At 52.3% G+C, this 14,780-nt stretch overlaps 1 protein-coding gene across 1 annotated transcript in view; it reads right to left on the reverse strand.

Moving 5' to 3' along the window:
- Positions 1 to 4,551: 4,551 nt before the first annotated feature.
- JAG1 (jagged canonical Notch ligand 1) overlaps positions 4,552 to 14,780 on the reverse strand; it is a 35,585-nt gene continuing 25,356 nt past the window's right edge. The window contains exons 13-26 of the mRNA XM_060031237.1: positions 14,383 to 14,533; positions 13,422 to 13,586; positions 12,827 to 12,940; positions 12,220 to 12,333; positions 12,023 to 12,136; positions 11,766 to 11,882; positions 11,251 to 11,278; positions 10,700 to 10,785; positions 9,499 to 9,612; positions 8,752 to 8,861; positions 8,438 to 8,671; positions 8,095 to 8,226; positions 7,755 to 7,905; positions 4,552 to 6,771 (exon numbers count right to left, since the gene is read on the reverse strand). Of these exons, the coding sequence (XP_059887220.1) occupies positions 6,314 to 6,771; positions 7,755 to 7,905; positions 8,095 to 8,226; positions 8,438 to 8,671; positions 8,752 to 8,861; positions 9,499 to 9,612; positions 10,700 to 10,785; positions 11,251 to 11,278; positions 11,766 to 11,882; positions 12,023 to 12,136; positions 12,220 to 12,333; positions 12,827 to 12,940; positions 13,422 to 13,586; positions 14,383 to 14,533 (2,088 nt within the window). The 3' untranslated portion in view covers positions 4,552 to 6,313. The remainder of the gene's footprint in view (positions 6,772 to 7,754; positions 7,906 to 8,094; positions 8,227 to 8,437; positions 8,672 to 8,751; positions 8,862 to 9,498; positions 9,613 to 10,699; positions 10,786 to 11,250; positions 11,279 to 11,765; positions 11,883 to 12,022; positions 12,137 to 12,219; positions 12,334 to 12,826; positions 12,941 to 13,421; positions 13,587 to 14,382; positions 14,534 to 14,780) is intronic.

A 14,780-nucleotide genomic window follows, 5' to 3' on the forward strand; every position in this document is an offset into this window, starting at 1 on the left:
AGCTGTTTCACATTTGTGCTCTTTCTTTCTGTTTTGTGCCTTGGATTCTTTCAAAAACACTTCCCAAAACCATCCCTGCCAAGCCAGAGAGCCTTGTGAGGGTATCTGATTGTCTGTGTCCTGAACTTGGAGGGTTGACATTTCTGTCCCCAGGATGGAGTTTTCCCAAATCGGTCGGCGCTGGTGCCTCAGCGCATAGGAAACTTCAGCATGCTACGCCTAATTCTGGCCTCCCCAACATGACAAACAGGTTAGAGATGTGGGACCCACTCCCATCCCTCCTCAGCGGGTGGGGAGAGCACAGGTGTTGGTGGAGGAGGCAGAGTGGCCCACGGGCGGTTCCAGGAACTCCCAGGTGCGTCTGTGCCAGCCCCGCTGCATCCCGTCATGGCGTGGCTGCACCCTGTCGTGGCGTGGCATCACGTTCAACTGCCTTGGCTTTTCATCTTTTTAGCTGCTCAAGGGCTTTTTGCTCCATAACCTGGACGTAACCTGCCAGGGAGGCAAGCGTGGTTAAGGGGTGTGAGAGGAGGCCTGTTGTAATTGCAAATCACCTGACACTGGCCGGCACCCTCCCAACTGCCTCAGACACGGAGAGTGTCGTGATCATCCTGAAAACCCCTGTGGAAGGGCGTGCACGTGTGTGCAGCGCAGGGAGGAGTAGGACCTAGGGGCCTGTCACTGGCTTTCCTTTCTGAGCCTCTTTTCCTGCGATTCATCTTCTAATTCTATGAAGCAGAAACTAAAAAGGACGTGTGAAGCTGCCCAAGAACAAGGAAATCACCTCCAAAGGGGATGCGCTTTCATCTGCCTTTGGTTAGGAAAATATCACAGATTTATAAAGATGTCACTTTCTAGGCAAAGCCCAGAGGAGGCACAGCTCAGTTCAATGCCACTGTCTTTACAGCAGCTTCCTGCGGCCCCCCTTTTTGTTAATTGCTGATCTCCCAATTCTTTACCTTTGAAAATCACATCAAGGGCAGGATCTGGACATAAACCTGGCAAATCCCCGGAAGACGCAGAAAACGCAGCAGCCCAGCTAGCAGGAGCCCCAGGTTCTAGTCTTGGCTGTCGCTAACTCTGTGTGGCCTGGGACAGGTCCCCGATCCTCTCTAGGCCTCAGCTTCCCCTTCTGGGAAAGTAAGGAGGGGTGGATCCTTTCACTGGTAAGGTCACCGATTGCATTAATACCCGGGCGAGTCTCCAATGAAGGCTTTTCAACTGCACATTTCTCAGAAAGGATGAAGTAAAGCAGCTTTTCAGTCTTCTTCAGGTGCAAAACAGAGCCGGGGGCCAACCCGTCTGGGCGCTGAGTAGTCATTAGGAAGCCAGCTGCTAACTTGTGTTCCCCTGGGGATCGTGGAGGAGCCCCACTGTCCCTGCCAGGAGAGCTTCTCTTTGAAACAAAGCTGTTACTTTCATGTTGCTGGCATCTGCTTTTGCTCTCGGAGTAATTCAACCCTTGGGTGCCCTGATGTGGACAGTTGCAGGGGACGGGGCGGGGCGGCGGGGAGGCCTCCATTCAAGGTTCTCATTGGGTTTAAGAGCCTTTACTCTCCAAGTTAATTTCCCCAACTTTCATATCACAGGTTAATACGGGGCCCATGCATAATGATACAGGATTTAAGACTTGTAAAAGCTGCCTGGGACTTGAAAGAAACACACTGTAAGCCAGGAGGCTGTGCCCGGCATGTGGGAGCAAGTGACACAGGTAGAATTCATGTCCAAAGCCAGGGAGCCGCACCCTCGTGACACGATCTCAGAGGGTGCCATGCAGGTGTGCAGGCCCGTCTGTGCCAGGCAGCGGTACCCACAGCCCTGCGAGCATCACCCCCACTTGCCCTTACTTTTAACCACCATCAGAAGGCAGTTGTTCACAAAGGGAAATTCGTTATTCTTAATAGACCCAGGAATATCTCATGGACTTAAAGTACTTAAAGTGACACAACACGATTGCCCGAATGGTTTCTAAACTTTGTTTTTAAGACTTCTGGGGCCAGATCCCCACAGAACGGCCTTGGGGCACCCTTCTACCTCTGATGACCAAGCTGTCTGTTGGCATAGCTGGAGCCTGACATAGCCCGAGCCGGCATGTTTAGCTGCTTGTGGGATGGAAAAAAAAATGTTAAGAAAAATAATTGTTGTTTTTGCAAACTATCTATTTAAAAACAGAACCTCAGGAAGCAGATTTCTGTTTCAATGCTCAGATGAATCAGAGTTTACAAAGTATAAATACACATTAGCAGGAGGAGACTTCCCATAACCCAGTACTTGTGTGTCTTCCCAGCCCGGGAACCTCTGAACTCCTGTTTCTCATTCCCAGTAGAGGCAAGAAAGAAAGCCGCCGTCGAAGCGGAAATTTTGCTGGAACTTTGCTCAGCCTAAGTCGCAAACCTCTGCAGGCCGGTGGGACATTTTTTTTTTTCTTTTAAGGTAACTAACTGGTTTTTAGCCGCACACTTGCTCACTTTGGGGTCGACAGGTGTATGCCGTTCAGAAATGTGGGAAACCCACAATCTGGTCCCTTGGGCTCTTTGCTACCTAAGAAATATTACCAAATAAGTTAACTTTGACTCACTGACCCCCTCAGATCAGCCAATAAAATGAAGCTCTTACACCACAACTTGTTCAAGGGGCGGTGTCGTTAATTTACTTAAAAATGATGTCAGGTGGCAATTGAGCAACAAACCAGCTTCCAGAATACTTAATTCAGTTTAACAAGGAGGAAAAACCTTGTAATTAATGGAAGAGCTTGTACTTTAGTACTTTAGTGAAGCCGTTCTCAAAGTTTGCTGTACCTAAACCAGGGAGGATTGGGGGAGGAGGGGACAGCTTGTTGAAAATACAGGTTCCCAGGCCCCACTTATGAATCATGGGCCAGGCCTGGGACTCTGTATTTAAGAGAAACCCCCTCCCCAGCTTACAAGTTCCGCTTCTGCTCATCACCCAGTCTCACTGGGCTTTTAGTCAAGATATACCCCCTGTTCTAACTCTGCATTACATAAGTCTAGAATCCCAGGACAGTGTCCCATCCTAAAGCACCCAACTGTGAGCTGATGCTTTCCCGGAGTTTCATGGTATATATGTGTTCTAATGCTGGAGTTCTAGTTAGCCATGTTTCTGGACGGAAAATTCTTCCTTTTCCAGGGCCTGCTTACAGAGGGCACAGAACATTCCCAGGGGATAGGGAAGGTTCTAAGTCCCTTCTTTTGCACATTCCTGCCCCCAGGATAACCAGGGCCCAGAGAAAGGGGACCACCTCCCTTAACGACCAAGGTCGTGGCTTTGAGCCCTGTCCAGATGAGACCATCTCATCCTTTCCACTACCCAGCGTGTCCTGCATAGAAGGCTCCTTAAAGTAACAATCACAAGATCACTTCCCTCCTGGAATAAAGAATTGCAGAGGCTCATTAAACTTTTTTCTTGGCACACAAGAAAACTTTGGCAACTACCCAGGGAATTCTGGGTCCTGCAGAATCCAAGTTTACTAACCACCAGGGCAAGGTAGCATTTGAACTCAGACTGTCCTGCTCGTCGGGTCTGTACCGGGAAAGCACTGCTCCCTCCCTCTGACCTGAGCCCCGCAGAGCAGTGATACGGGGCCTGTTCCAGGACTGGGAGACATCGTGGAAACCCAGACCCGTCACGGTCCAGGTCCTTCACGCTCCCTCCCCGAGCCAAAACTGTCCCGGACTGATTCCCCTGATGGCCTCCACTCGTGCACAAGGAACCAGGGGACTGATTCCCCTGATGGCCTCCACTCGTGCACAAGGAACCAGGGACACTTCAACCCGCCATCCATTCTTAACCAAGATGCCCATCGGGACACACCTCCTAGCCTGGTAGAAAGAGAAGCTTCCCAAGAATGAAGAAAGATAAACATCCCCGTAGCTTTTCCTCTGCTCAGTTTGTCACTCCAGCTGGAGTTCTACTATGAAGACTGGAGGGGGGTGACAGCCTGGGTGTCACAGCTCCGAGGAGGGTAAGCTATAGCTTCCTAACCAGAGGAGGGAACTCCTGGCAACTCCTCAAAGCTGCTGGAAGCTGTCCACATGCCTGTCACTGGTGGTTCATCCCTCGGTGCCGAGATGCCAGAGGCAAAGCTTCCCCCACTCTACCCCGCCCCGCCATGTGGGGCAGGCTTGTTGGCCTCTGGCCCCAGCGGCCACGAGCAACAACCACAGCTCACCTGCCCTTCACAGGTAGGAGCAGCCCGGCTCTGGCACTCCAAGGGTGCACGGGAGGCCAGCCACTCGCGCACTCCCTAGGAGCAAGGTGGTGAGGGGCAGAAGGGCCCTCACCCCAGAAGCTTGTAACCACCACCTCCTGCGGAGACCAGCCCAGAGGCACAAGGTGCACGAAAGCCACAAGGGTGTGGTCTGCAGTGACGGCAGGACATCCACATTCATCCAAACAGCCAGGGGAAAATAAAAGAGAAAGCATCCAGTCTCCCTCCTAATCCCCCAGCACCAATTCCAAGCTATTTAAAACCCTTTTACTGCGGTGGGCGTTCCCCCGCAAGTGCTCAAAACAATTCAGTCCACACTGCAGGCCATTAATCCAGTGGTGTTTATTCAAGCAGTATTCACACTTGCTGTCGAATAACAAGGGCATCTAGGCCCCCAAGACGGGGCTCACAGCTCCAGCTTCACAGCAGCCCCTCGGGGTTTCGAGAATGTTATGGCTGAAAAGGCTTTCCGTTCTTGAGGGGGGACCCTGTCAAGCACAGCCTACTTCTCACACCCCAGTCACCAGGACAGACCCAGGGCGCTGGCAAAGGCACAAGGCAGAGCCAGGCAGAACTACGTAAGCTCAGAAGAGGCCACACTGGTCCGTGTTTTCGTACAAAAAAATTTAATAAATATGACTTTTCAAAATTTATTGCCAGGAACAACACATCAAAGATGTATGTTTATGTTCGTATAACACTAAGAGGGCAATACAAAGGATCTTCACGGTCTTAACGGTGAACCGACAAAGTCAGTTTTTAATAAGTCTTTTTGATCTTAAATTTCGTCATAGCATTTTGATTTCCTCACTTAAGGCAGGCAGTGGACTCTGGCAAATCTAAACAGTGACCTTTCTGGACATTTTACGGTTCAAGTATTCAACTAGCTTATGAGAATACTCCCTAAATGCAGTAGATAACAACACAAAATCAAATCTACAAGTGGTTCAGTCTTACATTACGAATGATGAAAAGAAATCAGAATTTACAAGATAAGATTGGTGTGCTTCCAACTTCACACAATTAATTTGATATCTTTAATGATCTTCAACCACTCACGTTTTGGCTACGTTTAGTCATAGCTCAGCTTGTTCCCTTAAACTGCTCGGTAGCAGATCACCTGCCTGTCTCTTTCAAGTCTAAAGCAAAACAAAAAAAACGAAAAAAAAAAAAACACTTGTTCTAGACTAACTCTCAAACTGCCTCAGTCGGGGTTTTAAACATCTGACGTCGTACGAAAAAAAAAAAAAAAAAAACAACTCCACCAGTATTCCAGGCACAGAAGGCCATCCTATTGTCTTAAAATAAACTATTTTCAAACACCTTAATTTTGGCTTATAGGCAACACGTAATAAGAAAATAAGGTCAAAAAAATAAAGCCATACGCTTACAACGCTATCAAAAACCTTCAATTCTAAACACGTACATATAAATAAAAAGGAATGATGTCTTAAGGCTCTTGATTATTAAGTTAATAAATCAAATATACACAGTGATTAATAAAAAAGAATTATTTACAGAACTATACAAAATTCTACTTTTGACACATTTTTCCTCTTTAAATTCTTCATTTTACCAGCAACTGCTGACATCAAAGTCCCCCTCCCCCAACAACAACAACAAAATACAATAAAAAAAATAAATAATAAACTCATTTGTGATAGTTGCTGTGGTTCTGAGCTGCAAAGGCACTTTTCAAATACAGAACTACTTGGACGTCATCATAAAACCAATATACAAAAACAACTCAAGAGTCAATAAATATAAATAAAAACTATGATCCTAAGACTGCATCACCATCGGGACATCTGGCAGAAGTGGAGGCTGGAGACCTCGGGGGCCGGGTGTTCTCCTGGGAGCCTGATCCGACAGGGGCGGGGCCCCGGGGCCTGGTGTTTGCATAGCTGTGCGATGCAGTGCTGCCCAGCCAACCACAGAAACTACCATTGCCAGTGTAAGCCAGCTTGTCAGAACTTAAATTAACACAGGGGTTCTACGTCAAGGACAGCCTGGGACCGGAACACGACAGGACAGCTGGAGAAGCTTCAGGAACCCCGGGCGCCCTCAGACTCCGCCCGCCGTCTGCTATACGATGTACTCCATGCGGTTCAGGCTCTGCGCGCTCTCCAGGTCTCTGTTGTCCTGTTTGTTTGTCCAGTTCGGGTGTTTGGCCGGCGTGCCGTGGGGGGGCTTCTCCTCTCTGTCGACCAGCGTGTACGTGGCCTGCCTGGCGAAGCGGGCTTTCTGCTGGTGCTTGTCCATGTCGTCCTCTTCCACCTCCGAGTTGTGTGTCCTTATTTTGGACATTTTGGAGTTCTTGTTCTCGTAGTCCTTGATGGGGACTGTGTTGGCCCCGTGCTTCTCGATGGGGTTCTTGATCTGGTTCAGCTGCTCCCGCACGTTGTTTGTGGTGCTCTCCTCAGAGGCCGAGCGCGCGTGGCTGCCGGGCTTCCGCCGCTTGCGCACGCACCAGTAGAAGGCGGTCACCAGGCAGCAGACCCAGGCCACGGTCAGGACCGAGCTCAGCAGGGGCACCAGGAAATCTGCAAGGCAGGGGCACCCCCGTGAGTCCCGCGCCCACGGCTCCCCTGTCCTTGGTCCCTAAGAAGGGCGCATGGGGACGAGTCCCTTTCCCAACCACACATCGTCACCTCCCAGCATCCCTGAAGAGACCAGGCTGAGCAGCAGCCCGTAGAGGCTCCCGCCTCGGCGCGGAGCAGCATCTGGGCCGGTCACGGGGAGTCTGGCTACTTAGGCAGCTCATTAGAGGAGCCGGTTTTCGGAAGCATCAGCAAGAGGGTCCCGGCATGGACAGTTCAAATGCCCCCAGTGGTCCTGCGCCCGGCAAGTCGCTTCACTAGAACGGTGATGCTCGGGGCATCCATGGGGGACTCTGGACATCCTGCGGGGCCATCGAGCCATCTATCAAACCCGTGTCTCAGTGCTTAGGACGGGCTGTCCCCCGATACCGGAGCACAGGACAGGCTCCGCACAGACACACGCTCAAGGCACAGCCATGCTCTTCCCGGGACCCAGAGACAATGCGTGCCTGAAAGGGCGCCCGCCTGCCGGAGCACAGCTTGCAGGCAGGGGAACAAGTCAGGGCCGCCTCTGCCCTTTGCCATGTGACCTTGGTCACGTCAGATGGCCTCTGTTTTCTCAGTTAAAAATGGGGGGTCCTTGAGTAGGGAACCGTCAAGTAACTCCTCACCCTGGAGGTTTTACTGGACGCTGGTTGGATTGGTCTTATTTTATTTTTTTTTGCGGTACACGGGCCTCTCACTGTTGTGGCCTCTCCCGCTGCGGAGCAAGAGGCTCCGACGCACAGGCCCAGTGGCCATTTCTCACGGGCGCAGCCGCTCCGCGGCATGTGGGACCCTCCCGGACTGGGGCACGAACCCGTGTCCCCTGCATCGGCAGGCGGACTCTCAACCACTGCGCCACCAGGGAAGCCCTGTATTGGTCTTATCGATGAGATGGACGTGACAGTCCTCACAGAAAGGGACCACTGCCCCCATCCACCTACCTGTTCTGTTCTTCAGAGGACGCCTCTGAACTCTCACTTCCGCAACGGCGGCGATCAGTGAGCTGTTCCCTTCACGTTTACTAACAAGATCTATAATTTTGTCGGTGATTTCCTTGATTGGGTTTCCATCATCCCGGATGTCTTCAGCAGACTGGAAAAGGAAGACTCATCAGACCAGAGGGTCAGGGACACTCCACAGTCACCTTCATTCAAAATTATTTGACCACACGTGTATGTCAAGATCTCCTTCAATGTATCTGCTCATCTGGACACTGGCTAAGTGAAGTTTCTGAGCTACTTGGCAATCGAACAACTAAGCGTGCATGGGTCTCATACTCACAATGGCCACGTGTATTTCATTGTTTGCAGAAGGGGAAGGCTCACAAGCTATGTAGATTGAATATTCAGCAGAAACATTCTTCAAAATATTCAAATTCCGCAACTGGCTGCAAATATGCTCTGTGGTGAGACCCTAGAACGAGATTTTTAAATCCACACACACGTAAAAGAGCGGAAGGAAAAAAGGCTGCTGTTTGCTTGAAAGTGAAGCTATATTCAGAAGCTGAGCTCTGGTGTAAGACAAGAATCTAGGCTAAGGAGGAGGAGATCCGAGCTCGTGACACCCCTGCTTTAGGGCAAGCAGACACACCCCACCTCTCCAAAGCCAGCAAGGTGTTCCGTACCGGCGACATCATCTCCTTGTTGAAGGTGAACGTGATGTTGGCACAGTTGTCCTGGTAGTAGGGGTCGGAGGCACACTTGGTCTTCACGGGCTGGAGGCTGGAGGACCGGCACTCACCCACACCAGTGCAGGGGCGCACAAAGCACTGGGTGTCCAGGATGGGGATGCAGCTCTGCCCGCTGGGGCACTCGCTGTGCCCTTTGTGCAGCGAGCAAGGGCGGGGGCCACACCACACCTGCAGAGACAGAGTAGAGCTCAGGAGACGCTCGTTGGCAGTTCCAGAACCAGAACGCCGGTGGCTGGGGCCACGCCTACCTTCGAGCAGGCAATCCTCCCGTCCAGGCACTGGCAGGTGTTGCAGTCATCGTCCCACTTGGCCCCATCAGGTATCACGCTCCCCACGGTGATGCAAGATCTCCCTGAAACTGAGGTGGAGACTCGTGAGTGGGAGGAGTTGCCTTTTCTGGAGACAGTTCTCCTGATTCTTCACTCCTGACTGTCGGGAAGTGATTACACCTGTTGCCCCTTGCCCCATGACAACACAGTTGTTCCCACGATGGGCAAGCATCCCTCCCTCCCCGGTGGCCTTTGCACCCGGCCATGTGACCGGCTTTGGTCAGTGCAGTGCGTTGGGATGCGATGTGAGCAGAGTCTCTCCTGGGTGAGCTTGGCCCCTTGAGAGCCTACTGTTTGCCAGGGAAAGGACATGCCCTGGATACAGTGCTGGTCCAAGGAGGATGGGGTGGCACACAGACCTGGGCACCCAAGCCGAGGCATCCATCGCTCTGCTTGTGCCCACGAGCAACACCAATACTTGTCATACGCACGGAGATCGGGGATGGTTGTCACACAGCATAGTTGTGGCAACAGCTAGCTAAAACCAACAGCTACGCTGTTTTCAAGGGACTGCCCCCCCTCAGGTTTCCCCTTCCCTGTGGTCCCAAGTGGATGTCCCCCCTCCGTGTTCTCTGAGCATAGTTCCATTCACGAACAGTCAAAACAGTGACTGCAGTGCCCGCTCAGCCCGCAGGACACACGGGCAGCTGGGCCCGGCCCACTTACCTTCCTGGCATTTAGCACCACTGTGCCCTGGGGGGCAGACACACCGGTACCCATTGATCTCATCCACACAGGTTGCCCCGAAGGCACAAGGTGAAGACTGGCATTCGTTGATGTCTAGGAAAAATGGAGTCCGAGCTTAGGCCCCAGTGGGAGGCAGCAACGTTTTTCTAAGTTTTAACTGACAAAACGTACAGATAAGCTTTCTAAGTATAAGCTTAACGCATTTTCATCACATGACCAGCACCCAAATAAAGAAACAGATCATCAGTACTCCCAGAGTCTCCAGTCACTGCCCCGCAAGGACCACCACTAGCCTGATTTCTAACAGCTGAGAATCACATGGGGAAGCAGCAATTTTTAACTGAGGTTCCTTTTTCTCTGATAGTACAATTTAGAACAAGGGCCGGCAAAGATCTTGAAAAGGGTCAGCTAGTAAGTATTTTAGGCTTTGCACGCCATGTAGTCTCCGTTATGACTGCTCAACTCTGTTGCAGCATGAAAGCAGCCCTAGACATCAACAAGGGTGTGGCTGTGTGTCAATAAAACTTTATTTTGGCCCCCAGGCCATAATTTGCTGACGCCCGATTCAGAAACATGAAACAGATACACAGTTCCCCCATCTAGTAGTTCTTGAAGTCCCAGACTTGGGGACCTCAAGGACCAGTAAAACTTTAAATACTTTAGGGACAAGAACACAAAAGTAGTACAACTAATCTATCACCTTTTTTGGCAAAAGAAAGGGCATGTAAAAAAAAAAGTAGGGAAAAGGCTCAAAATAAAGAATAAACTGTGAACTTCCTGAAGAACTGCATTGCCTGCCTCCATTTTGTTTAATCATTTCACCGGGGCCTGGAAACCGCAGCCCCAGTCCCTTCTGTGGCCTTAGCTCTGTCCCCTACCAGCATGGATGTGGCAACGTCCGCTTGCCCATAATTTCATGTTAGTCACGGGGACAGGCACACTCTTTCCTTAGGACCTCAGAGTAGATTAATCACCAAATTCTGTGGCTGACGCTCTCTCCCCTAGAGCAAGGAGGGCTGTGTCCCCCAGGGAGGGGCCGGCCAGAGCCGTCTTAATCCCAGCTGGAGGCAGGAGATTACTCGTCAAGGCTACTTAGAACCATGGCCATAATTATTTTAAAGATGAAAACTCTCAGGCTGAGGGTTTGGAGTGGGAAGACCCAGTCGGAGGTGGTCCTTACTTATCCTGCAGTCGGGCCCAGCGAAGCCGGGGGCGCACTCACAGCGGTACCAGTTCTCTCCATCCACGCATGTGCCACTGTTGTAACTACGAAAGCAAAGACCCCTCGGTCACCACCAGTCCACCACTTCCCCTGCCAGTTCAAAGGTAGCCATGCCAGTTACGATCAGCGGCTCTCACCCCTGCTCACACGCACCACCGCCTGGGAGCTTTAAAAACACTGATGCCTGGGTCCCACCCCCAGAGAGTCTAATATCACAGGTCTCGGTTGCAGCCCAGGGACTGGAACTTATAAATGCTCCCTGGATAATCCTCGCGTGCCGCCAAGGTTGAGAATCACTGCTCTAAATGAGGACACAACCTGACTAAAGTGTGGTCCGCGGACCAGCAGGATCGGCATTGCCTGGGAGCCTGTCAGAGAGGAGGAATGTGCAGCAGCTCCCAGACCTCCTGCTTCCGAACCTGCACTTTAAACAAGATCCCCAGGAGACGCCCACACGTGTCACAGCCAACAATAAAGCAAGCGCCGGCTTAAAAGGTGGCCGTGCTTACCAGGGATGAGGACTGCAGTCATTGGTATCTGCAAAGTAAAAAAAGACAACTTAACAGCGAGGCCTTCTTAGCCCTAAGTCAAAACACCAGTGATTTCCACAATACCCAGATGATAAAGCTGTCGTTAACACCGGCAGAAGGAGCTTAAGACCTCTGCTCAATTGGAACCAGGCCCACACCACACTTGGTCCCATTCACCGTGGGACACATGTACACAGGAAGAGGCCCTGGGTGGGGTGGGCAGGGGGTGTGAGAATGGATGGAGACAGGCTGCTGGTCAGACCGGAGCTGGGAACCACGACGCCATCTGTCTCCACTTATCTCCTTGGCGACTTTCTCATGCCCAGGTCAGGGCTGCATCCCATCAAGTCATTAGAACAGACCCAGGTGATGCAGAAGCAGACATCAAACAGCTCTGCTTCTGGTTTCCATTGCCAGTCCCTGGGGGTGTCAGGATGGACTCCTGCAGCCCTCAGAGAGTTCAAGGTGGCAAGCGGGGGAGGGGAAACACTCACTCTGCGTACAGATGGGCCCCTCCCAGCCTTCTTTGCAGACACACGTGAAGGACTCGCCGTTGACCACACAGGTGCCCCCATTGTGGCAGGGGTTAGGCAGGCAGCTACTGTTTCGGGCTATGAGACAAGAGCAGACAAGGCCACCCTCCCCTCAGGATCCAGTGACAGTCTGGAGGGGCAGAAACCAGGTCCCAGGAAACAGTCATAGGCTCACAGGCCCACGGCCCCTGTGAGGCCCAGGGAGGGCGGAAAGGTACCTATGTTACAGGTCGTTCCTTCCCAGCCTCCGGGACACATGCACTTGAAAGCGTCCCCCTCATCATAGCAGGTGCCACCATTGTTGCACGTAGCCTCATCACACTGGCTGTCACCTGGAGGAGAAGATCCCGGCGTGAGCCCCTGGTCGGCCCTGCTCACGGAAGACAGGGCAGGATCCCAGCCGGCCACCACTTACGTGAGTGGCAGGTCTTGCCTTTCCACCCGTTTTTACAGTCGCAGTAAAAGTCGTTGACCAGGTCGCGACACGAGCCCCCATTGTGGCAGGGGTTCTGGCTGCAGTCGTTAATATCTGCAATCAGAGGAGACAGCCGGCTGAAGACGCTCCCAAGCCCATCCACGCCCCGTGACGCCTAAGGACCGCATCTCTCCACCCCCAGCCCCTGCTTTCCGCGCCCACTTCAAAACCAGCAGACCCCCGGGGACTTAAACACGGTCACCCTTTCCCAGGAATAAAGGAGCCCCCGACAGGCCATGGAAGTTAAAGTCAAGATGGGCAGAAAGGACAACCCAAACAGCAAGATGATCACTTTTCCTGCAAGTGGGGATATCTATCATCCTAATTACAGGGTCTAATTCTATGAGCTCCTCCGCAGAAGTTCCTTCCCGCTGGCTGGCGTCAGCATCAACACATGCAAATAGGACACAGGCCATGCCGTCCCAGGGCAGGAACTGTCGGGGTCCAACTCCCAGATATTTCCACGAAGAAGAAAGGCTTCCCATGTGGATTCTGTCCTGCCCACATCCCCCAGAGCTGTCTGTCCCCAAAGGACCCCTGAACTCACTGGTCTCACAGTAGGCGCCCTCCCAGCCACCACTGCATATACACTTGTAGGAGTTGACACCATCGATGCAGGTACCACCATTTTTACAGGGGTTGCTCTCACAGTCATTAATATCTGTGAAAGGAAAGCAAACAGAAACACAGGTAAGCAAACGAAGGAAAGTACTGCCACCGCCAAGCACTGTTCTGCGGGCTTCCCTGCCCCTCCTGAGAAAATACACTGGGCACCTCAACATTTAACTCCGTCAGGACTGTTTCTGAATCCGGCGGGCAGTTTTATCAAGCAGGGGCCTCCAGAGAGCACCCCGTCCCTTTTATTTAATGTCTTCACACTAAGCTACTTGGAGAGAGTGGGGAGGAAACTCCTAGGCAAAGCAGACCACCCGATCTAGTAAGGTTCCAGAACATTCTAAAATAAACGTGCTGAAGACTTAAGAGGCCGTCAGTGATCTCGTAAGTTAAACATGACCTCAGTCTTAGATTGTAGGTGGTAAACCTGGACTGATCTCTCCTGAAATGATTCCAGATGCCCCCCAGCTGGGCCAGGGCAGGGTTTGGGGGACCTCGGCCCATTCCCCGAGGATGCGGGGTCTTACTTTCATGGCAGTACGTTCCAGTGAAGCCTTTGTTACAGTCACAGGTGAATTTGCCTCCCGACTGACTCTTGCACTTCCCGTGGGGACCGCAGACATTGGAGGAAATATAGCGCACCCCTTCAGGCGTGTCATTGGAGGCCATGGCTACCGTGCAGCTGTCAATCACTGCGAGACAGACTTGGGGTCAGATCCCCGCCAGGGACCCGAAGACCCGGTGTTCCTGAGCCCAGGACCCACGCCACGCCTGCTCTCCTGGAGCCAGGCACCTTAGCCAGGCTAATGAGGGTAAGAAGCCAGCACCTCGGTGGCCAAGACTGGCAATATGCCGTGTCACGCTGTGACAGGCAAAGCCAAGACCCCAGGCGGAGTTTTTTTTTTTTTTTTTTAGGCGTTTTCTCCCTATGGAGCCAGGATCCCACGTGTCTGCGGGCCCTGTTCATCCTCCCTCTACTGATACATCTACCAAATTTGCTGGAAGCTGGCTAAGGAGGAGGAACAGCCTTTCCCTCGATGTAAGGGCACTTACGGCTGCAGGAACCTGGAAGCCTGAGCCAGCTCACACAGCAGCCACAGGCGGCCGTTTAAATTTAAGTGAATGAAAAGTAAGTAAATCAGGGCTTTTAGTTGCCCTGGTCACACAGTGAACGTTCCGGGCCACACGTGTCCCAAGGCTACTGTACCTGACGGTGCAGATATCACCGTGGCAGAAAGTTCTACTGGCAGAGGTGCCCTGAGGAATCCACCTCGGCCTTGCACATCAGCGTCCCCCAGAACGGGGATGCTAAATGAATTCCCTTCTCTGCCCTGGGCTACTTGCAGGTATGGTCCCCCCGAACTGGTGGGCCTGAATAGGTTGTTTCCACGTGTTCTGGCTTCCCTCCGAGTGTCACGGGGCAGTGACGCACGGGCAGAGGACAGCAGCCTTGAAGACAAGCCAGAACCCTGGCGGGGAGGGAGGTACCTTCACAGGGGGTGGTGCGGCAGTGGTCTTTAAGGTGGGAGCAGTTCTTGCCTTCATAGTCCTCGGGACACTTGCAGAAATAGTCGCTGGCGCGGTTGTAGCACTGGGCACCGTTCTGGCAGGGGTTGGGCTCGCAATAATCGATGTCCAGCTGCGAGGGCCAGGGGCAGGGGAGGGGGGACACAAAGTAAAACAAAGACGTCATTATGACTCCTCTGGGGCAGCGGCCACTGGAATTTGACCCTTCCGTCTGCTTCTGTTAGGAGAACACCCAGCATGATTTACAGTTGTGTCCTAGCGACTGTCCAGGTACGCATTTGAGACAACAGGGCAGAATGAGAGAGTGCTGGGTCTGGGATGAAACGGACAAAGAGAAATCGACAGGCTGCCGGACAACG

Source organism: Delphinus delphis, chromosome 15 (genome assembly GCF_949987515.2).
Source record: "Delphinus delphis chromosome 15, mDelDel1.2, whole genome shotgun sequence".
Lineage (NCBI taxonomy): Eukaryota > Metazoa > Chordata > Mammalia > Artiodactyla > Delphinidae > Delphinus > Delphinus delphis.